The sequence below is a fragment of the Phlebotomus papatasi genome, chromosome 2 (assembly GCF_024763615.1).
Source record: "Phlebotomus papatasi isolate M1 chromosome 2, Ppap_2.1, whole genome shotgun sequence".
NCBI lineage: Eukaryota > Metazoa > Arthropoda > Insecta > Diptera > Psychodidae > Phlebotomus > Phlebotomus papatasi.
The window spans coordinates 23,962,879-23,985,824 of NC_077223.1; the positions used below are offsets into that span (position 1 = coordinate 23,962,879).

The 22,946-nt window shown below is 35.7% G+C and overlaps 4 protein-coding genes across 4 annotated transcripts; 3 read left to right on the plus strand and 1 right to left on the minus strand.

The window, feature by feature from the left end:
- The first annotated feature begins 6,160 nt into the window (after positions 1-6,160).
- On the plus strand, positions 6,161-7,682 carry LOC129803175 (E3 ubiquitin-protein ligase RNF220). Its single transcript, XM_055849547.1, has 3 exons — positions 6,161-6,263; positions 6,335-6,764; positions 6,840-7,682. Exons 2-3 carry the CDS (start codon positions 6,366-6,368, stop codon positions 7,602-7,604), a joined length of 1,164 nt encoding a protein of 387 aa, XP_055705522.1. The 5' UTR covers positions 6,161-6,263; positions 6,335-6,365; the 3' UTR covers positions 7,605-7,682.
- Positions 7,683-7,742: 60 nt separating this feature from the next.
- Positions 7,743-12,679, plus strand: LOC129800286 (cilia- and flagella-associated protein 73). Its single transcript, XM_055844564.1, has 3 exons — positions 7,743-7,864; positions 7,942-8,017; positions 11,768-12,679. Exons 1-3 carry the CDS (start codon positions 7,743-7,745, stop codon positions 12,632-12,634), a joined length of 1,065 nt encoding a protein of 354 aa, XP_055700539.1. The 3' UTR covers positions 12,635-12,679.
- Positions 12,680-14,456: 1,777 nt separating this feature from the next.
- Positions 14,457-16,209, minus strand: LOC129803176 (uridine 5'-monophosphate synthase). The gene is made up of 2 exons (XM_055849548.1): positions 15,945-16,209; positions 14,457-15,860 (listed from the first exon to the last, which is right to left on the minus strand). Exons 1-2 carry the CDS (start codon positions 16,095-16,097, stop codon positions 14,571-14,573), a joined length of 1,443 nt encoding a protein of 480 aa, XP_055705523.1. The 5' UTR covers positions 16,098-16,209; the 3' UTR covers positions 14,457-14,570.
- Positions 16,210-17,940: 1,731 nt separating this feature from the next.
- LOC129803177 (ATP-binding cassette sub-family G member 4-like) lies at positions 17,941-21,039 on the plus strand. The gene is made up of 6 exons (XM_055849549.1): positions 17,941-18,399; positions 18,461-18,581; positions 18,649-19,337; positions 19,878-19,999; positions 20,063-20,231; positions 20,290-21,039. The coding sequence occupies exons 1-6, from the start codon at positions 18,306-18,308 to the stop codon at positions 20,892-20,894; spliced, it is 1,800 nt and encodes a 599-aa protein (XP_055705524.1). The 5' UTR covers positions 17,941-18,305; the 3' UTR covers positions 20,895-21,039.
- Positions 21,040-22,946: the final 1,907 nt, after the last annotated feature.

The window sequence follows — 22,946 nt, forward strand, 5'->3', positions numbered from 1 at the left end:
AATCGCGATCAAGATTGTGGTTGATTTGAATTCTTTTAAGAAGTGATCTGTTCTGCCTTCTCCACTTCTCCATTTTGTTGGGGCCAGTAGGGAATGGTGTCGTTGAGGAAGATTCCTTTTTCCTTATGACCTTGACACATTTACGACTTAAGCCGAGAGACGGCTCAAAGTAATTATGATCAAAATCATGATCAGATTACATTTTCATTAGTTTCTGACTAAGCCATCTCTCGGCTTAAGCCGAGAAATTGCTTATTTAGTGAGAAACTGATGAGAATTTAGTAAAATCATTATTTTGATTTTAATTACGTTAAGCCGTCTCTCGGCTTAGCTCGTAAGTGTTTCTAGGGCATTACAGTATTCCTCTAATTCATTAAACTGCTTTGTGTTATCAAGAGTTATTGTGCCTGGATACCCAAGCCTTGTAAAAATCCTGTCTAGTCGCAAAATTGTCTCTCTTGCAATGATTTTGTTGGTAATTTCGATTTATAGTAACGATTGAAATAGTCGATAGCTACCAAAAAATATTCGGTAGATTACTGACGGCAATTCGTATAAGAAGGTCAAGGAGATGAACTCCCTCCGGATGCGTCAGGGGGTGCAATCCTTTCAGGACCAGGAAAACACAAAATTCTTTGCCAAAGCTTTCGACGCTTCAACGCGTCTTCCTCAGTGGTCAAATCTGTGATTTGTCTCTGAAATTTTGTTCGCACTGTCTGTCTACTACTCCAAATGAGGATTTACAGGGAAAATCGGGAATTCGTCGCGGGTACTCCTTGGACATTGATTGAGTTGGCACTCAGATGCGAATGCGAACAAAATTTCAAAGACAAATCACAGATTTGACCACTGAGGAAGACGCGTTGAAGCGTCGAAAGCTTTGGAAAAGAATTTTGTGTTTTCCTGTCCTGAAAGGATTGCACCCCCTGACGCATCCGGAGGGAGTTCATCTCCTTGACCTTTTTATACCAAAAAATATTCTCCTGAAGGTAAGGGTCCGCAAAGGTCCTAAGAAGTCGATGGCTAAGTCGATCCAGGAACCAAGTGGTAGTTCTCTTCTTTGCATGGGCTCGGGTTTGTTTGGAACCGACACAAATCAACAACCTTTATATGACTGCCCATCTTCACTACATCTAGATCTATGCTGGGCTACCAGACTCGGTCTCTCAGTCTCCTTGTCATTGTCGTTTCACCTGGGTGACCCTCATTTGCCAGCTTCAACATACCGTAAATGCAGGTGACATTGACTCCATCCTGTTCGTAAGCTTTTCTTTGCTTCTAGAACTTAGGGATGGTCTTTACCGATCTAATCTACCATGTCCGATCGGTGAGAACCGTTCTTAAACATTAGAATTAAAGAAAAGCTTACGAACACGAGGGGTTCAAAGCACCCGTACTTACGGTGCGTATTCGTAGATTTTTCAGTACTACGAATTTGCTTCCTCTGATGACACAGTTTCCTATTGTCTTGATAAAAGAACCCAGAAAATGTTTTTCATCTCCTTGGGTACTGTATCTAAAGATTTTTAACCATTCGATGTTTTCATTTTTATCAGAATCATGGCGTCAGGGAAAGTGGTGTGCCTTTGGATGCAGCAGCCTTTGAATATTTCAATTTTTCTCTTATTTTTCAAAGCAAAAATTCTACATATGAACAATAGTTAATACTATTAACTATTTTCTATTAACTTCGCTTAACAAAATGGATTTTGAGCTTTGGTAAATAAGATAAAAATTGAATAATTCCCATAATTATTCATATTTCATACATATTTCCCAATTCAATATTTCCCATAATTCTTCTCAATAATTTGCAAAAACACTTTCAATTTGTTCTTTTAAGGCTTTTATACACTAACAATCAAGAAAATTACATCTGCAGAACGTCAAACTCCCATATAAAATGCATATGGCAGCAACTGCCACTTGGTCCTTCTGAGTGCAGTTTTTTGTTTTTGCAATATATTTACATTAATATTTAATTTTTATTAAAAATTTTATAACGAAAAAATAGCCAGATAAATTCTGCGTGCATTCAATCAGGCCTTCAGGCGAAATGATATATTCTTCATTATAAAGAATGAAATTGAAAATTAAATTGGCAGCGGCTGCCACTAGGGTCCTTCCAAGTGTTAAAAACACTCCAAATTAAATTTTCGGAATTCTCCGGAAGCAAAAAGCTATCTCGAGCGAGATAGCTTTTTCCCATTTTAGAAAATTGAATATTTCACCCTCCAACGGAAAATTTCCATTTGAAATTCAAAATATTTCAAGACATTCGGGCAGTTTCGTGCACTTTTGCAGAGGGCGCCTGTATAGCAAATTTACCATTCGCTCGTGGGAATTCCCGTGGAAATTCCGTCTGTTTACACGGTTAAGAAGAAAAGGAACAGATTTCTTTCTTTTGAATCTCTAAAACAGTGACAAAATCTCAAATGTTCCAAATTGTAAATGGTTCAAAATTACCCCATTTTACCCTATAAAGGCGTCTACACATTGGGAGCAATTTTTGTCAAAAATTGCGTTTTTGACAGAAATTTGACGTTTCCCCCTACAACGGTGCAGGGAATTTCCTTCAAAAAAGCAATTTTTGACAAAAATTTCTCCCAATGTGTAGAGGCCATAACACAAGTTTTTCTGTAGAATTATAATAAAAGTTTTAAAAAAGATTAAAAAGACATAATTAGAGTTCTATGCTATTATTCTATGCTATTATATCTCATTTATTAAACAAAAACATCACAGGATAATTCATTTTCATTGCTGAACACACATGCATACATGACCTCAAAATTATTTTAATTGTAACCGTCGATAACTCGTCCGAATTACGGCGATCCAGATTAGAGAGCGGGCACTGTAATTCAAGTTTTTTTTTGTAGAATTAGTATTAAACTTTGAAAGAAGATTAAAAAGACATACTTAGAGAATTTTATGCTATTATAACTACATTTATTAAACAAAAACATGACAAGATAATTCATTTTCATTGGTGAACAGACATGCTTACATAACCTCAAAATTGTTTTATATGTAACCGTCGAGAAATCGTCCGGATTACACTGTAAGGCACTATACTTTTTGGTTGATTTTAGGATTATTTTCTAAATTTTTCCTTTTATTTATTTTATTTTGCCATTTTTGCAATTAAATAGGTCATTCTAAAACAATTTTTCCTTCTTGGATATTCCACTAACTCTTGCCATTCTGCATTAATCACTTCAAAAATTGTATATTAGAATAACTTTTTACAATATTTTTGAATAAAACCTTGATACATCAATGTCAAATTATTTTTTTTTATTTAATATTACTTTTTAATACACGAAAGAAAAGCAAGATTGTAAATTTAGCGAAATATTGCCGTTTGCCATAACAAGGTAATAAGATAGTAAAATAGTGAAATAAAAATATGTACTCGATCATGAGGGAAGATTGATCAGTGCGCTAGTAAAATTACTATTTATCACTTTGTAAGAAAAAAATCTTATGAATACAAAAAATCAGATAAGGAATGTATAAAAAAATTCAGATTTACGAAACAGACAAGCAAGCATCAAAATAACACTCTATCCGGCGGAGGTACATAGTAAACCTACAGACTCTATTAGAAGAGGCTTGTACCAATTATATCTATTATGATCCCAAGTGCTGCAAAAGATCGATATACAGTAGATTCTCTCAAATTCGGGCATTTGCGACCAAAATGTCACCCGAATTGGAGGGAAATTCGGGCAACAAACTTTTTGAAATTCAGCGATTTTTTATTCATCTGAATACACATACACATATTGAATTTGCATACTCGTATACATTGCAAATTTTATGAAAATCTCTTAATAATAATGATATTAAAACTAAGACAAACCATGGCAAATTTAATTATATTTACTTCATTTGTTATTCATAATCAAACCTTTTTCAAATGTAACTGTCGCCCGAATTAAAAAGTAGGCAGATTTTAAAATAGGCGAATTAGCGAGAGTCTATTGTAAATAATTCAGAGTTACTCACAGTCAATAGACTTCTCATTTCATTAAAATAAATTTTATTAAAAAAGCCTAGGGGAAATATTAAAAAAAAATAGCAAAAAATGTGGTTTTAAAAGGATAATTTAATTTTAGATAAAATAAAGCATTTTTATTTAATTTTGTAATATTTAAAAATTTCTCTTTTATCGATTTTTTTAACTGAAAGCGAGACAGTTTGGAAAGTGAGACCAAGCAGTGTGGAATGTGGGACACCTCCCTAAAACTTGATAATAAATCAATTAAATATTTCAATTTTCGATAAAAAAGTCTATTAAACCTAATTTTTGTGATTTTGAGAAGTTAAAAATGTAAAAGTCGTTATAAAACTATCAAAGGATGACTTGTAAAAAGAATTCAAGAGATATTGAATGCGTGATATTCATAACTTTCACACGGTAGTTGTCATTTTCTCTATTTCTTAGGAAAATGTCAAAGTGTTTTGCTTGATTTTTCGGCATAATTTGTGAAATATTATTAAGTCCGCAGTGAAAATCGAAGGACATACATTACATCCATTTAAAAGATGAATAAAAAGTATTTGTGAAATATTATAGTTAAAATGGAGAGAAAAGTGATTTAATTTAAAACCCCCAACAATTGATTTTCTACATATTTTGAATAATATTTTGTCATTAATATCACTATGTTCATCTTTCCAAAAGTTTTTGTCCATCTTTTCAAAATGTGTTTTTTCTAATTTGATTGAATATTCTAATTAATTGGTTGAAATTTCGAATAAAAGGTGTTAAGATTCTGTTAGAGTATTTCACGAGGAATCTCATGATACAATATAAATGAAAAAAATAAATATCTATTCGGATTGAAAATGCATTTTAAATTGAACTTTTTCTTGAGTGTCCACTTTTACACAATTCACCCTATAACTTGGTAAATTACACTTGAAGTTTTCATAATTTTTACATTATTTTTTCTATTTGAACATTTTAACGAACGGAACGTATAACTAAAAAAAACAAATCGTCAGTTAAATCAGCATTTATCGTAACTTCATTTTTGCGATTTTGAGATATATACATATTTGGAATCAGCGTAATTTTGTTTATTAAACGCACTTGTGAAAAAGAAACTGTTATAAGCCCAATAAAAATTATTTTAAACAAAAATTATCGTAAGTGCCCTTAATTAAGAAAAATTTATCAGAATTTGTCGTGACTTCTATTTTTGGGGAAGTTACGTCAAATTTCCATACAAAATTTTTAATAATCAGCATTTGCCGTAACTTCTTTTGCTCACTTGCGTGGCTTGTAATTTGCAGCAAAATTGCAATATTTCTTAATAAAACGTTTATAAACTCTTCCAAATATCGAAAGACAGTGCGAATAGTGTAACATGAAATCATTTTAATTCAATATTTGCGAGAAAAAAGTGAGAAAAAATCCCTACCTATCTGTCATTAATTCAAAACAAAACAAGCGACGTGGCGCACAAAATTTATTCAATAAAACTTATGAAATAAAAGCTTTTAGGGACAGGGATAACAGTATTATTGACTAATTTAGTCAAATAAAGGCGCTTATTATCACTAGAATAATTCAAATTGATATAATGCATTTTTGAAAATTGTCGTAACTTCCAGAATCTCCATACATTGTAAGTTACGGCTTTATAAACGATGGAAGTTACGACAAAATATTATTGTGTTTCTTCTAACATATTTCTCAATATTGCAGCTTTTAAATAATTTTATAAAGATTTTCTCGAGTTAACTTACAGTTTATTAGTGCCATTTTTATTATTTTGACTCAAAAATATCGCATTCGGGGCTCATTTTTAAGAAAAATAATATTGAACTGAAAATTTCGTCTCCTGAAAAGTTGTCAAAAGGAAGTTACGACAAATGCTGATTTAACTGACGATATATTTTCTAGAATATTTTTAACGGGACGTATAACTAAAAAACCAAAATAGTGAAAATTTTCTACTAATCAAACATTATTTTTGTTTTTTTTGTTTTTTTTTTTTTGAAAATATAGGTATAAATTTAAAAAAAAAATATAAAAACAATAAAATATCGGGTGCAAGATACAGCATTGGGTGAGAAGTGACGAATTAGAACTTTTATGGTTCCTGCCGGGTCATGCATTTCTCCCACTGGGAGTACTAAAATTTCCCCTTCGACGAGATCTGTCAAAGTTGCTGTGAAAAAGTCGCCTCAAAACACCTCAAGATTTGTGTATCAATTTTAAATCCGAATTATCTTACAACAAAGCGGTATGTAAATGGATATTTTCATCTGAAATATCAACCCCAGGATGCTATATCTTTGGAAACTACTTCTATAGAGTGGCCTTTTTAGTCAAGAGGATCAACAAAATGTCCTTCGAAGTAAAGGCTCTGACAAAAACAGAAAAGCCCGATGTGGACGGAAGTGGATGCTCTAGCAATTCGGGAACTGAGGAGGGACGTGGTTTTAGGGTGAGGAAGCGAATGTCTGAGCCACTTTGCTGTCCCATCTGCAGCTGTACTGTTAGACCAAATGAAATTGACCAACACTTTGCCCTTGAAGTCGATAGGCTGGACAAATTATCCAGTCAGCGGAGCAGGAAGTCTTCTGCTCAGCAGAATCACACATGTATAGCTAGTACCTCCAGTTCCTCCTCAAATTCTCAACCACCCAGTGCCGGAAGCTCATCTCCTGGAACCAATTCCACATCAGACTCCGCCTGGGGCACCTACCAAAAAATCAAGAGCAACCGACAGACCAGACTGAAGGTAAGCCCAGGTGACCCAGGTGATTATTCTTTGTTTACTCTGAATGGAAGTTTATAGAGGACATTTTTTTTGCAGCTCAAGTCCAAGAAACGGAAGCTGGAGCACCTTTGTCCAATCTGTGACAAGTCCATTCCCGGAACCGAAGACATCAACGTTCACGTGGAGGCGTGCCTCAAGAGGAATCGTCAGGGTAGGAATTCAGTGACCGGAAGTAACTCCAGTGACGACGATAGTATTGATATCGATGGTGAGTACTTTGAGGAGTACGAATTTGCCGGTCAGACCAGGATCCGGGCATCGAGTCTCCTTGAAGGTGGTCTGGGTGCTGCAGGCGTGGGCACAGTGGTGTCCAAGGAGAGTCCAGATGATGAGGATGAAGACCTAAATGTCGATGGAGATGATACTCAAATCTACGGACCTTCTCAGTATTCAGAAAAGGACGTCATTCCACCTCCTTCTACTCTGCTGGCCCAGGAAGAGAACGGAGAATACCTCAGGCGCCTGGTTATCGGATCATCCTCCAGGATGGTCACTCCTGAACCTCCAGAAGCCGAAAAGAGTCCCAATCCAGGCACAGAGGAAGAACCACAGGATCCAGAGAAACCCCAAGGAATCACAATTGAGGCACTGAAGCAGAAGATTCTGGAATTTGAAGGAGGCAGCAGGAACAAATGCAAGTGTCTCATTTGTCTGGATGAATTCAAGGTTCCCGTCGTGTCCATTTCCTGCTGGCACGTTCACTGCGAAGAATGCTGGCTGAGAACCCTTGGAGCCCGGAAACTCTGCCCGCAGTGCAACATGATCACCTCCCCAACGGATTTACGGAGGATCTACCTGTAAATCCTCACTGGAAATCGCATCCTTTTTTTTATTTTCCTAGCCTTCAATCGTAAAATAAAGCTTTTTGTATTAAAAAAATGCCTGCTTTTCTTTAATTAAATAATCACCAAGGGAACCAGTAAAACAATCCTTCGTAAAATGTCTGATTACGATGGGAAATCGAAGAGGGCTCTGCCCCCAATTGTGGCCCCCTCAAATATCTCTGTGTCCAATGTAGTGCTCCACAAAGTGCATTCAAAACCAGAACCAGGCAAGTTTATGTGAGTTGTTCAGAATTAATAAAGTAGTAAATGAAAAGGCAAAAAGACCTCTGAATTGTTGGAATTTCATTCTCCAGATACTCCCACAAATGGACGGATTTGGAGGAATCCCTCAAGCTAAAGAATTTCCACGTGGAAGACGTAGCTGTTGAGGTAATTGCTCGTGCATTAAGCTGCAAATTTTTTTTTACATTCATAAAAAAAAAGAATAAACGTTCAGGCCAGAAAGAGTAATGCTTTTTATGCCTTGAGAAAAGAGGGTTACGATTCACTATTAAATATTTAATGAAGTAAAAGAAAATTCTGTTAATATTTAACAAGTTTCAAAACAGATATCTATTTTTTATAAAATAGAGTAAAATGAGATATTTCGGAACAATTTCTGATATATAATTTTGAGATTTCTGCACTGTTTCAGATTGACAAATTGAAGCGTGCACATTCAAGAGCACATTTTCGTGTTTTTTTTTCTTTCGCTCATGTAAAGCAATGCGAATCTCTTAAAATTCAAAATTCAAAATTAAAAATGATTCCGAATTACCCCATTTACAGACCCATTCTGAATAAACTATTGAGAAAATTTATTTTAGGTCACGCCCTTTAAAAGAAATTACATTTCATGCAAGGAATTCCAGTTTATCGGACTTTGTGAAATCTTACTTAGGTTACTCGGAGTTTTTTTTTACAATATTTCTCTAAGTAATGGCCTCTACACACTAGAGAAATTTATGTTCATATTGAAGCAAATTCTAGGGAGCAAATTTTAGGAAAAATTCTTCAATATGGACATAAATTTCTCTAGTGTGTAGAGGCCATAAAAATCACCAAAGAATACCTAAATTAGCCTGCTGTATTATTTATGAGTAGGAGTAAGTAGGGCCAGTAACGGCGTTATCACACTTGCACATTAAAATTTTAATGCGATTCACATTAATTGTCGTTTGTGAGCGTCCAAATATGTTATTTGTGTCGTTGAGTCACTTAATATTTAGGGTTTTTTTTTTCTATTTATTGATAAAGAAGTGGACTTGGCCTGCAAAAATAAGTTTAAATTTAGCTAAAGCATAAATATTTTTCACATTAAAAAAATAAAGAGAAAATCGTATTAATTTTTCACATTAATGCTATAAATCAATTTATATCAAATTTTGCGGACCAAGTCTACCTTTTTATTAACAAATAGATCAAATTTTGAATATAAAATGATTCAAACACACAAATTACACATTTGGACTCTCACCAGCGACAATTAATGTGAATCATATTAAAATTTTAATGTGCAAGTGTGATAACACAGTAACGCAAGTAACAATTAAATAAAAACACAGTAGACTTGTACAGTAAATTATAAGTAAATAGTAAATTACAGTAGACTACAGTAGAAAAGAAATTTTGTAAAATTCTAAAATAGATAGCGGATTCGTATTCAGAAAATCCAAATTATTTAGAAAATATTCACCATTGCATCAATTTTGGAAAATAAGTAGGTAATAATTGTTATCTTCTGCAAGGAAAATATTTCAAAAATAGGGCTAAAAATTTTGATATTTTTTATTTTCTAAATTCCTTGTTCAAATTCTAAGAAACCTACGACATTGAAGAAGGTCTATGGAGACTATCTTTAGAAAAAAATTTGAATCTCTATCTTTTTTACCTTGGAAGATATTGAATTTTGAATTTTTCGATTTGTGACTTTTTGCCCCAGTATACCCTAATGAATGATAATTTTCAATCTCATAAAAAATATTATGCTTGAGTATTGTAGTTTCTTTTCTCAAAACGGTTTTGCTTAAAAAAAATTGGAAGTATAAAAAATATTTAAAATTAATTTTCATTATGAGAATTTAAAAATTCGTCACTTTTTAGCTTAAATATTTATCATATAGCAAATAGCTGGAGACTTCCAAAAAATATCCTAGATTCCTTCAACCTTCTATTTTGCAATTACGTACAAACATAAGGAAAAAATAACTTTATGTAGTCAGGAAAAATTATTTTCTTGATGGGACACCGGTGTTCCAATCGTCCTTAAAGGGTTAAAAGAGCTGAAGTAGTGAGAGTCTGTCTGTACTTTGGCTAAAATAATCTTTCATTATTTTAAAATTAGGAACGGTTAATCTGTTTGATCTTTATACGATGCATATAACATACTGTTGCGGATTTGACCAGAGTCCACAACGACAGGGAGGAAAAACAAAGGCCAGAGAGTTAAATTCAACAACACTTTATTTACTTCACTATTTCACGTGAAATAACACGGAATCTCGTGCAGTTTAAAAGCGTACAGAGGAGGGAATTCGCGCTCTAGAGTGGAGAGACAATTGCGCAAGCAGGATAGCTGCAGCAATGTTCTCGCTTACTTGAGCGCGGATGATAAACCCAAGCTCAAACTTAACCATGAAAGCACATAGTACTCGCCTTACTTCATTGCGAGTATAAGTTGCTCACATGAATTATAGGGGTAACTGCAAAATTCAATAATGCACGGCACTCAACCCCTAAAGAGCTCCGTGCAGCATCCCCTAGACAGGGCATGCCTCAAAGCAGGTTCGCAACAATACTATAAGAAGACATACAATACAAACCCTACAAATAGCCCCTCCTATGAAAAATAAAGCCACGCCCCTGTAAAACTTGCTTCATATGGAACATAAAAATCAAAATAACTCATCTGAATGATTGACAATTATACCTTCGAAGAGAAAGTTAGGTTTTTGTTCAACACAAATTTATTGCAATTAATCCAAGGCTGGTCTGTCGTAGCCATAATATAGAAGCGGCACTGTGTGTATAATTCAGGCACACAGTAAGCCGAAATATAGACCTGGAGTTTAAAACAGAGTGGAGGAATGGGTAGTGCATAAATAAGCCTAATTAGGTGACCTGTATAGAAATTCTGTAACAGTATGACAATGTCATAATATAACAAATTTAAAGATGTGTGGTAAATCCGAAAAAATTAATTCAAAATCAGATAAACATAAGTTACCACGGGTTTCATAGAGCTCTTTGCAATGGCCAATCAATGCTCCCTAGGCTTTAATGTTGTCCTGCTCTAAAATTTATCACGAAATTTACTATATGACATTGTCATATAGTTGCAGAATTCCCCCACTGAATGCAGCGGAAACGATAAAAGATAAGCTGACCTATAGACAAATCTTAATCTTAGGTTTATGAAAACTATTGTTACGAGTTTGGGTAACGGAACCTCCACCTCAGTAGCGTCTGCCCAATCGGGCATATGGGGCAAAATATTATCTAAATTATCGAGAGATTTGGTCGTCAAAGCCATTGTAAATTCCACAAAAAGCGCTCAATTATAAAGAATCATGATAAAATACAAAATGTTTCGTCCGACTGAAAAAGAGCCGATTGAGCGAGAGTCTACTGTATTGTCATTTCAACACATACGCGTTGCCCTCCCGAAGTATAGGGTTTAAGTGTAAAAGTTGCAATCAAGCCAATATTACTGGGATTTTCGCCCCGAAAAAAGTATATGGGGCAATGACGCCCATTCGGAATTCTAATTTGTGTGGAAGTTATGAAATATTATTGCAAGTTTATGATTTTAATTTCCAATTTTAATTTAAATGTTGTAAAGGGGTGTGGCTTATTTTTAGTCAGAAAATATTTTTATTTCTTGCTCAAGATTTAAAAGAAAAATGGTTTGTCATTTTGGATCTTATATTGTTCTCTATTAGATGATAAAAATTCAAAAACACCAATTGGCTATTGGCCTTAAGAGGGGCGTGGCTTAAATTAATTGCGATAATATTGTTTTAATTTTATTATATTATATTTATTTATATTTTATTTTATTTTTTTATTTTTATTTTCTACTTTTTTCAATTATTCTTCAGATGTCCTAACTATAGTAGCTCTTTGAAATAAATCTTTTAGGTGAAACGCCAGCAAGATGACATGAGAAAAAGTGCCAAGAAACAGAGAAATCTCAACAGTGCACGCCTTGAAAAGGTTTATGGGGATCAGGAAGCAACTAGGAATAAATGCCTCGTACTCAATGACTTCCTCAGAGCCTGCCAAGAGCGGGAGATTGTGGCTGAGCGGCAGGAAGCTGAAGAATTGAGGAAACAGAAGAGATACAGCAGAGAAATTGAACTCTTAACTGCAAAAATAGCCGAAATGAGGGATTTCAAGAAAGAGCTCGAGGGGAAAGTGGAAGAATTGAAGCCCTTTGAAAAAGCTGTGGAACTTGCAGCTGAAAATTCCACCCAGTTTGCCTCTCCGGATGATCTAATGTCCTTCTGTGATGCTTTTTTCCATGCTCAGCGTGAGATTTCGACAATTGAACGGGAAAAATTGCAGGAAATCGAGGTCCTAAAGAAGAGTTTGGTAACAATTGCTGGGGATTCTGCTGCCACAATCCTCGGGTACATCAATCGTTTGTCTGAACTTGAGCAGAAGTGCTTGAAACTCAAGACAGATTCTCTGAGGTGGGAGAAAGTTCTCAAGACCACAAAGGATTTTATATCTGGAGAGAATTTTGAGAGTCAGAGAATTCAGGAGTCCATCAGGCATCTGCATAAGCTTCTATTTGCTCGTCATGGCAGAAATCGCAGTGTGAAAGGACTAAAGTTGGAGCAGCAACTCGAGGAGATTCGCCATGAGGTGAAAATTCTCAAGTTAATTGTCGAAGCTTGTCAGGATCACATTGAAAAGGGCCAGAAGAGTCTAGCTGGAGAATTGGGAACAAGTACAGCTCTGGCACTTCTCAAAATTGGCAAAATTTCACACAATAAACCTTAAATTGAAGCTTCAGCTGTGAATTTGTTGGACAAACGCAAATTTTTAGGTGTGATTCCTTCTAATCACACCTATTGTAATCCTCGGATTTTCTTAAAGTGCTCCGATCGAGCTGAAATTCACAGGGAATATGTTTTGAACATCCCTGATGCCGAAAATCATAAGCCGACAATTTCGGGTCCGGCCGGCCGTCCGGCCGTCCGTAGTACGGAATATTTCTGGATTGGAGAGATATCTTCATAATTTTTTTTAATCTACGCGCGCGTACGACGATTTCTGTGCTATTAGTTTTTTGAAAAACCGGTTCTAAACCGGTTAAAAATCACGTTTTGTTGTTTATCTCGAAATCTAAGCATGCGATTTTGAATTTTTTATGTTTATGTTGTAGCCCAGAAAATTTAGACCAATTTAAAAAAAAAACTAAGACATTCGTCGAACGGTTCTCGAGATATTTCACTTTAAAGATTTCAATTTTAAGAAAATTTGCTATTAGCGTCAGGCGGGAAAAAAAGCGGGAGAAGCGGCGTCGGACAAGCTTTCCCCATATATATAGCACTCTCTCACTCTCCCTTTCTCTCTCTCTCTCCCTCTCTATATGGTGAGTCTATATCCGAAGATTTGAAAGGTGCCATATACAATTCACGATCCGCGATGTCTTTCGCGGATCTTCGCGAGGCGCGAATTTTCTCGCGGATTTTCGCCGGGGCGTGTAATTTTTCGCGGATTTTCGCGAGGCGTGTATTTTTTCGCGGATTTTCGCGGATCGTGAATTTTTTCACTGATTTTTGCGGGGCGCGAATTTTTCGCGGATTCTCGCGGGGCGCGAATTGTTTCGCTAACTTTCACGGGGCGCGAATTTTCGCGGAGTTTCGCGGGGCGCGTAATTTTTCGCGAATTTTCGCGGAGCGCGAATTTTCTCGCGGGGCGTGTAATTTATCGCGAATTTTCGCGGGGCACAAATTTTTTCGATGATTTTCGCGGGGCGCGAATTTTTTCACTGATTTTTGCGGGGCGCGAATTGTTTCGCTAATTTTCACGTGGCGCGATTTTTTTCACGGATTTTCGCTGGGCACAAATTTTTTCGCGGACACTCGCGGAGTTTCGCGCGGCGCGTATTTTTTCGCGACTTTTCGCGGAGCACGAATTTTTTCGATGATTTTCGCGGGGCGCGAATTTTTTCACGGATATTCGCGGGGCGCGTATTTTTTCGCGAATTTTCGCGGGGCACAAATTTTTTCGATGATTTTCGCGGGGCGCGAATTTTTTCCCTGATTTTTGCGGGGCGCGAATTTTTCGCGGATTTTCGCGGGGCGCGATTTTCTCGGGTCGCTGACAGAGGCTCTCAATGAATGTAAAGTTTGAGGCCTCTATCTCTCATAGTTTCCGAGACAAACTACTTTGAAGATTTTCAGACACTTTTATGCATTTCTCATCAAATTTTCTTAATTTTCAAGTGAAATTTTGCACATATCAAGCCTGAAAGAGGCTCTACATGGACGTAAAGTTTAAGGCCTCTATCTCTCATAGTTTTCGAGATAATCGACTTTAAAGATTTTCAGACACTGTTATGCATTTCCATCCAATTTTCCTCATTAATAACGATAAGTTATATACAATTTAAACGAAATTTGCATTATTTATGTATAAATATATCGTTCAAGTTTGCCACAATCCGAATTTGCAACGAAGGAATCACACCTCTATAAGCTGATCTAGGCTTATCACTGGCTTTTCAAACTGATTTATCTGTTACAATAATAACAGATAAAAATATTTTAGCTTGAATATCTACATGGATCGCAAAAAGGAATTTAAAAAATTTTACTTGGTTTTTTTTACGGTTTTTATTCACCTCCTCGAGGGTATTTATTGATAATGGAAGATACAGCCGGAACTTTGGATGTCCGGCAAGGAATGGAAAGTGGAATGTTAGGGTTTTTCATTCAATCCTTTTGGAGTAGACGTCCCACAAAGTATTTCTGTAAGTTTCAGCTGCCAGGACAACATCTTTAGCTTCGTATATTCCCCTCCCAACAACCGCAATATCGCCCCCACAGACTCCAATGGCCTTTGCCGGAGTGTTGTACTGCTGCCCAAGAGAATCACCTGATCCCTCAATTTTAACTCCAGGAATCAGATGAATAGCGCCTGGAAGATTTTTCAGGAGGCCTCCATCTTGGCACACAAATCCTGTGACAGCATCTTCAGAGCCTTCAATAAGTTTGACAGCTTCCTGGGCATAGGATGGTGTGGTTAGGTTTCCTGCTGAGCTCAGTTCAGCCACAACAAACATCCCACGCTTCGTTCCTGAGGTTTCCATGACTTTCCTGATACCCTGAAGGATTCCACGGCCAGGTAGAACATGTGCAGTGACCAGATCAGCCCAGGAAGACACTTCATAGATCCCATCGCGATATTGACTCACCACGACACTTCCAATGTCAGCAAATTTCCGGTCTTCAAACAGGAGGAATCTATGCTTCTCAGCAAGTTGCTGAAGGGATGATATGAAGTCCTTAGAGAAGTCAGAAATTATATCCGCATGGAGTTTCAAGACGCAGATGTAAGGACCAACTTCAGCGGCAAGATTGAGGATGTCAGTGGCCTTTGTGAGATCTGCTGCCAGGCAGAGATTCGATCTTTTAGCCTCCATCAAGTGAAAAAGTTCCCTGGCCACGGGATTCTTAGCCAGAGATGCTCTCTCAGCAAAAGGCATCCTCAAGCGATCCATAGTGACTACTGCAGAATCCCCAGATGTCGGAAACTTATTCTCCTCGACATATTTCCGGACAGACTCCACAGTCTCCGCAGAAATCTTCCCGGCTTTCTGCAGAAATTCCAAAAAGGAAGACATTGTGTAGAGAGAAAAGCTTTCAATCCCCTTCTCTGCCAGCCGTTTCTTTCCATTCTGCTCTCGGTCAATGATCACGAGAGCTGTTGTCACGACAAGCCCATCATTCCGGAGATCATTGGCTGTTTCCAAAACACTGCCTCCAGATGTTATAATATCCTCGACAATAAGGCAATTTTCTTGGCACTTGAAATGTCCCTCGATGAGTTTTTTTGTCCCATAATCCTTCTTCTCCTTCCTGCGCATCAACATGGGAAGGCTAGATTCCACCGAGACCAAAGTGGCAATAGGAAGGGCCGTATAAGGAACTCCACAGACGTACTTGGAATTCAGCTGATTTGCCTCAATAACCTCAATCAGTAAATTAGCCACAGAACTCTGAATTCAATAAAAAGAAGAAAAAAACATAATCACTTTTAGATTTTCCAGGAATAACTAGATTTATCAGAAAATTTTCCTCACCAAAACTCCCGGATAGCTCACAATCACCCTCAAATCAAAGTAAACAGGTGACATGATGCCGGATTTCATTTTAAATTCACCGAATTTCACAGCGTCTATTTCGTGCAATTTCACTGCCAGCTCCCTTAGTCGTCCGTCCATGTTCAGAGGCATTGTCCAGGAATGTTTAAAGCACAGAGTGAACCGTGAAAATGAGGAAAAAAATGAAAATATTTACAGAAAAACACGTGCTGACGGCACACACACTGTCAGACTGATAAGGCGGCGAAATGGGGCGAAAAATTGGTCTATCATTTTGAAACTCAACGAAAGTAACGGCTTTTAACTCAAAACGATAAGGACGATAAGAGTAAGATACAAGGGGGAGATATTTGGGTGAAAATGTGTACATCACTTCCAGCCACTTCCACAATTTGTATAGAAGAGGCCTTCACACTTCCGAAAATTCGCAACACTCTCGAAAATGTTGCAATACTTCCACAATTTCATGATTCTTACAATAACCACATTTGACATTAAAAAATAAAGCAAAAACGATTAAAATTCGCAAAAATTTAAAAAAAAATGTATTTTGAATAATATGTATTCTTCAACCTAGTAATTGTTTGCGCAAAAATACGCTTCAAAAAAATTTATAATATAAAATGTTTTATTAGAAAAAAACTTTCGTTAAAAAATTTAACGAAACTTATTTTTACACATATTTTTAGCATTTTTCTTTGAATTTCTAGCACCAGATTATTCTTGTTTTTTTTTTAATATTATCTGCGTTTTACGAAGGGGTATCAATATATTTTGAATTGTCCTCAGTGAAGCTACTTTTGGAAAATAGAGTATCTAAAAAAATGTATTGTCATTTGTAATTATTGAAAATGTGCTGTAAAGTCTACAAGAGTCCAAAAGTACGAGTGCAACAACTAATTCAGCACTTCAGAGATCTTACCTTATTATTAAGTTCCCCTTATCTCTTTCACGTCATTAGGCTGGGGAAAAAAAGTTTTTTTTGACTATTTACATTAATTGAAATCTACCTGTTTGTGCACGGCATCATAATAGAAGGATGTTGGCTAATTTTCTTAAGACTCCAGATATTCAGGAAAAGAAAATATTTGAGATCAAAAATCACGAATTTCGAACTTTGTGAAATGACTTTTCTTTTTCAAAATTTTCTATATTCATTTATTTTTTCAGCAAAAAGTTCTTTAGAAACACAAAATAGAATATCCCAAGATTGTATATTGCATATTTTGATATAATAAACTACTCTCAATTTTCCCATAGAATTTTCCGGGTCATATAATATGACCCTATTGTCGGCAAGGGAAAAGATGTAAGTGTTTTCGTGCCAACAATCCAGTTGGGACAGTTGAGACATTGTTTTTCTTTGTGAAATCTAGAAGGAAAATATCTTGCTCCTGTAGGGGAATTCTGTAATTATATGACAATGTCATATGACAAATTTTCGTGATAAATTCGGGAACAGGACAACATTAAATCGATTTGTTTAATAGATTAACCATTCAACTCTTAACTCAATGCCACAGAGATAATTTAATTTTGTCTTTATAAATTCATAAAACAGCATTAATATGTTTTGTATAAATCACTTTTTTCATTTCTTATGAGTATCACAAGAAGTATTAGCAAATTTTTGCAGGTATTTGCATTTGCGGTATTCGCAGTGAGACACGCTGTGAATTTCAAAAGCGAAATAATCATTCTTTCTTTTTCCTTTCTTTTGTGTAATTCACGTGCAAAAATCGTCAGGAGCTTTAGAATATTTGAAGAGATTGTGAAAAACTTTATTTATAATTTTGCAATTCAGTCAACAGGCCTGGAAATGGTAATTAGTTGACTCTATCGAGGTCCCACTGTATATATTTGGCGTATTTGGCATATTTTGATCTGAGCGTCTTAATTGGTAGCAATAATCTTATCAATCACACCTCTCTTCCCTCATTTTCTTATCGACGCTCACAGCAGAAGTTGACTGTTTTATTAGGGAAATGCATACAAAGAGGGCGACTTCTGCTCTGAGTGTTTCATATGAGTTACTCACATCGCTTTATTAGCGCATAAGTGAGGAACTTAATAAAAAAAAAAACAATAATAATTTTGTTATTGGTGCCCTATCGAAGGTATGTTGTTAGGTAATTCGAAAGTAATATCAGTCGCGTCTGTGAAGCCGCACAATGTATTCGTAAGCGTGGTTTAGTCATACTTTTTTTCATTTTCTCTCTCTCGTATTTATTTTTTTTATTCTCTTGTAGCTTTAGCGGTCTGACAATGATACTGAATAAATTTGACGATTTAGTGAGCTGAGAGACTCTCAATGGGAAGCCACGGATTTCAGAATACAACATGAGTGCAGATAATGGCAATGTTGTAAGTGAAAGTGAAAAAATAAACCTGGAATTTTATAATATATGCTATTCAGTGTGTTCACGGAAAAGAAGTAAAATAGTTACTCTCAGTTCTTCAGTCAATTATTTATTTGAGTGGATGTTTTTTTTTAGGTGGCAAAGTGGATATTCTGAAAGGACTATCTGGAAAATTTACTTCTGGAAGACTTTGTGCAATTCTAGGACCTTCTGGTGCAGGAAAAAGTTCACTATTAAATATTATTTCTGGCTTCAAGTAAAAAAGTTCCAAAAGAAACCTGAAATGTAAATGATGAGAATTTAATGGTTTTTGGTTTTTCCAGAACAACATTTGATGATGGCGAAATTCTTATCAACGGACGAGTTTTTGGCGTTAATGAATTTAGGAAAAAATCATGCTATATTCTACAAGAATTTGCTCTTCATGGCAAACTCACCACTCTAGAGACTCTCAAGATAGCCGCAGATCTCAAACTTCCAGCGATGTGTACAAAAAAAGAGAAAATGAGGATTGTCTTCAATGTGTTGAATATTTTGGGATTGGACAAAAATTCAGACACACGAGTCGATGATTTATCAGGTGGAGAGTGCAAGCGACTATCAATTGGAGTGGAATTGCTCACAAATCCTCCAGTGATGTTCCTGGATGAGCCAACAAGTGGCTTGGATAGTATTTCGGCTGTCCAAGTCGTATCCCATTTAAAGGATTTGGCTCGTGCTGGAAGAACTATTGTCTGTGTGATACATCAACCATCATCGAGACTTTTGGAATTCTTTGATGATCTCTATGTGATATCCAATGGGCAGTGCATCTACAGTGGACCTATGGAGGAAATGGTGGGAAAATTTCAAGAAGCAGGATATCAATGTCCACAGTATTACAATAGGGCGGATTTTGCTTTAGAAGTTGCAACAGGAGAACGTTCAGGAAAACTCAATAATCTCATTCAAAAATCTATCCAGAGAATCACTGTTAATTCTCAAGAAGATGATCAAGAATCTTCAGAACGGAGTGAGTTGCTTTTCCCACCTTTTTTCTCACAAAAATAATTAGCTTTTGCGTAATGATTTTTATGAGCGTTTCACGTTTTTTACTATACAACTCCAGGCCATTGAAGAGCTATTAAATGTTAAATATTAATTGAACAACAAAAAGATGCTGAATAACCCAAAAATATAAGAACTACAAAAGTATTTATTTGCGGTTACTGAACTTTGGCTAGAGAAGCTACACTGAGAAAAAAAGAGGGGGTGCGATTAACTTTTTTTCCTCGTAACTTTAACACTTTTTACGTGTAAATATATATCAACATTTTTTAATGTTAATTTTACACCTTTTTAAGGGTAAAATTAACATGAAGAAGGGTTAATTTAACCCCTAATACACCTAAAAAGAGTAATATTTACACCGATTTCGGATCAATAATGCAGGGTAAAATTAACATTTCCGGAATGTTATTTTAACTTTTTCGGATTTTTCTCAGTGTAGAGATATTCGATGATTTTGAGCAAAAAGCCTAATCCATACTAAATAAAAAAAAACTTTTTTCAGGTAAAATGCTGCCAAATCTACAAAGAACCATCAACTATAATGATGAAAAATACACAATATCTCAATGGAAGCAATTTTATATCCTGCTGAAGAGATCTTTTGTCTGCATATCGCGGGAAATCGTAAGCTAAAACTTGCCACTAAAAATTATTGATCATTTAATTTTATATCCTTTTCTCTTAAAGATTGTAACGCAACTGAAAATCCTTACTCACCTCTTTGTTGGATTGCTAATTGGAGGAATTTTTTACAACATTGGCAATGATGGTGCAAAAGTTTCAGCTAACATATCACTGCTATTCTTCATAATAATGTTCATTTACTTCGGGAATTCCATCCCTTATGTATTGCTTTGTGAGTTAAACACAATAATTTTACACTCTATGATCCTCTAAGTAACATTGCCTTTCAGATCCGCTGGAATCGAGGATATTTTACAGGGAATATTTGAACAATTGGTATGGTTTCCTACCATACTTTTACTCAAAAATCCTGGCGGAAATTCCATGTTTGATGATCTCAACTTTTGCCACTCTTATTCCCGTCTACTACATCACAAATCAACCAATGGAATTGGAAAGATTCTTTCTTCTAGCTAACATTTACATTCTAACATCATTTGTTGCTCTCTTTTCCGGACTAACTATTGGAACACAGTTCTCCACACAACTGGCCATCTTCATGATGCCAGCCTTTGGACTTCCTTTGATAGTTTTCTGTGGATATTTCATACACTACAGTGAATTGCCAACCCTTCTGCAACCACTCACATTCGTTACCTACTTTAGGTACATCTTTGAGGGGTCTTTTCAAGCCATTTATGGATTTGATCGCAAGAATCTCGATTGCCATCAAGTTTTCTGCTACTTTAGATCAGTTAGCAAGGTTCTAGAACTCATGGACATGAAGGAGAATACGTATTTGGTAGATATTCTGGGAATTATTTTGTGGATTTTGTTGTTTAAGTTGCTATTTTTCCTTGCATTGCGCGGTAAAATCAAAAAGTTTACACTTTGAGTGGCCGTTACTGTACAGAAAATTTAAATTTTGGCGGTGAAAACTTAACGAAGGTATTGGTGGGAACAGTAGTAAATTATCAAATTTTGTTAGTATTTTGCTTTGAGCAACAAATGAGAGTAAATAAATAATTATTTTTGCAGTCTTTATTCATTTTATTTCAGCTTTCGAAATTCTCTTTTGGCGGAAAAAACTTAACGAAGGTATTGGCGGGAAACCCAGTGGACATTGATACCATTTTGCTTCAAGTAGCAAAAGAGTGTAAGAAATTGCTTTCGCAAAACCTTTTTCTTCGCAGTTCATTTTCAATGTCGAAGTTCAATTTTTTTTGGCGGCAAAAACTTAACGAATGTATTGGCGGGAAACCCAGTGACAAAATATCAAACTTGGTATTATTTTACTTCGAGTAGCAAAAGAGTGTTAACGTTAACCCATTCAGTCAATGTACCATAAATACTTGAAATAGGTTGCTCATATTTTGGAATTAGTTTCATTTTCATACAGATTAATAGATGATTTTTTTTGAAAAGAAAAAAAAATTATCTATCATGGGGGTGCGGGGAGCCCTTGTCAAACACGCGTCTTAACGGTCACTGAATTTAAATTCTATACATTAATTAATTACAAACTCTTTTGATTTAGATAGAGTAACTATCTAAAAACACGAATTATGAATCAATTTTAAGAAATTCGACGGGATGTATTTTCCGTTCGCCATTTTGAGCAAAAATTTTGCATGACTTTCCGCGAAGCGAGAAAAGAACAACAAAATGTATTTCCATCGGTGTCGGACTATTTTTTCGAAGTAATTGAAAGACCAAACCCGTCAAATCATTGCCCTACCTGCCGATTTTGCTCGGAGGTTTTTCGAATTGTAACGGTATATTCTAGTACTTTCAGAGAAAATCTGTAGGCTTTCGGTAGAACTTCTGCCTATAAAATCTGTAATTTTCGGCAGAACTTCTGCCTAGAAAATCTGTAATTTTCGGCAGAACTTCTGCCTAGAAAATCTGTAATTTTCGGCAGAACTTCTACCTAGAAAATCTGTAATTTTCGGCAGAACTTCTGCCTAGAAAATCTGTAATTTTCGGCAGAACTTCTGCCTAGAAAATCTGTAATTTTCGGCAGAACTTCTGCCTAGAAAATCTGTAATTTTCGGCAGAACTTCTGCCTAGAAAATCTGTAATTTTCGGCAGAACTTCTGCCTAGAAAATCTGTAATTTTCGGCAGAACTTCTGCCTAGAAAATCTATAATTTTCGGCAGAACTTCTGCCTAGAAAATCTGTAATTTTCGGCAGAACTTCTGCCTAGAAAATCTGTAATTTTCGGCAGAACTTCTGTCGAAAATCTACTGATTCTCGTCAGAATTTCTGCATTGGAAATATGCATAGTCTCGATTGTCTCAACAAGAATATTGTTGATTTATCAAGAAACTGTAGAAGTTATAAAGAAAATGGTATGCTCTGCTTAACAAGCATTACCGATTAAACATTTTAGATAAATAAAAAATATGCGAGCAAAAATACTAATTTCTTAAAAATCGCCAGTGAAATGATACAAAAACACGAAATTTAAGTCGTCACTCTGCTTAAAGTTTTCACTTCAATATTCTCTACCTTTAACACGGCGTCGCAGAATTCTTTATGTTATATAAACACTGTGATATCACTAAGAATAATTCTATTGAATTTTGCAAACTTCAGTGAAAAATATTCCATCTTTTCAGACACAGCTGTCTGGAATGTAGAAAAAAATCTACAGAAAATCGGCAAAATATCTACAGAATTTCGTCAGAATATGCACCAGGATTCGTTAGAAAATCTGCAAAAATTTCTGACGAATTTTGTCCCAAGCGCAAATAAAATTCGTAGGAATATCTACAGATTTCTCGGCAGATTTTCGGCAGAGGTGTAGATATTTTCTGCAAAAATCTTAGATATCTGACGAAATTATTTGACGGGACGTAACGAAAAATCCATTCCCGACAGAAATTCGGACATCAATTGCGCAGAAATAAATGATCTGAAATGTCTAAAATCGTCTATTTTTTGA

What these genes read in the sequence shown, in the direction of transcription:
- LOC129803177 (XM_055849549.1), top strand. Translation starts at nt 18,306, where the DNA reads ATGAGTGCAGATAATGGCAATGTTGTAAGTGAAAGTGAAAAAATAAAC. An exon ending in AGTGTGTTCACGGAAAAGAA is followed by an intron (nt 18,400 to 18,460) that starts GTAAAATAGTTA and finishes GTTTTTTTTTAG; the next exon opens with GTGGCAAAGTGGATATTCTG. An exon ending in TCAAGAATCTTCAGAACGGA is followed by an intron (nt 19,338 to 19,877) that starts GTGAGTTGCTTT and finishes AACTTTTTTCAG; the next exon opens with GTAAAATGCTGCCAAATCTA.
- LOC129800286 (XM_055844564.1), top strand. Translation starts at nt 7,743, where the DNA reads ATGTCTGATTACGATGGGAAATCGAAGAGGGCTCTGCCCCCAATTGTG. An exon ending in CCAGAACCAGGCAAGTTTAT is followed by an intron (nt 7,865 to 7,941) that starts GTGAGTTGTTCA and finishes TTCATTCTCCAG; the next exon opens with ATACTCCCACAAATGGACGG. An exon ending in TGGAAGACGTAGCTGTTGAG is followed by an intron (nt 8,018 to 11,767) that starts GTAATTGCTCGT and finishes TAAATCTTTTAG; the next exon opens with GTGAAACGCCAGCAAGATGA.
- LOC129803176 (XM_055849548.1), bottom strand. Translation starts at nt 16,097, where the DNA reads ATGCCTCTGAACATGGACGGACGACTAAGGGAGCTGGCAGTGAAATTG. An exon ending in TGAGCTATCCGGGAGTTTTG is followed by an intron (nt 15,861 to 15,944) that starts GTGAGGAAAATT and finishes TATTGAATTCAG; the next exon opens with AGTTCTGTGGCTAATTTACT.
- LOC129803175 (XM_055849547.1), top strand. Translation starts at nt 6,366, where the DNA reads ATGTCCTTCGAAGTAAAGGCTCTGACAAAAACAGAAAAGCCCGATGTG. An exon ending in ACCGACAGACCAGACTGAAG is followed by an intron (nt 6,765 to 6,839) that starts GTAAGCCCAGGT and finishes TTTTTTTTGCAG; the next exon opens with CTCAAGTCCAAGAAACGGAA.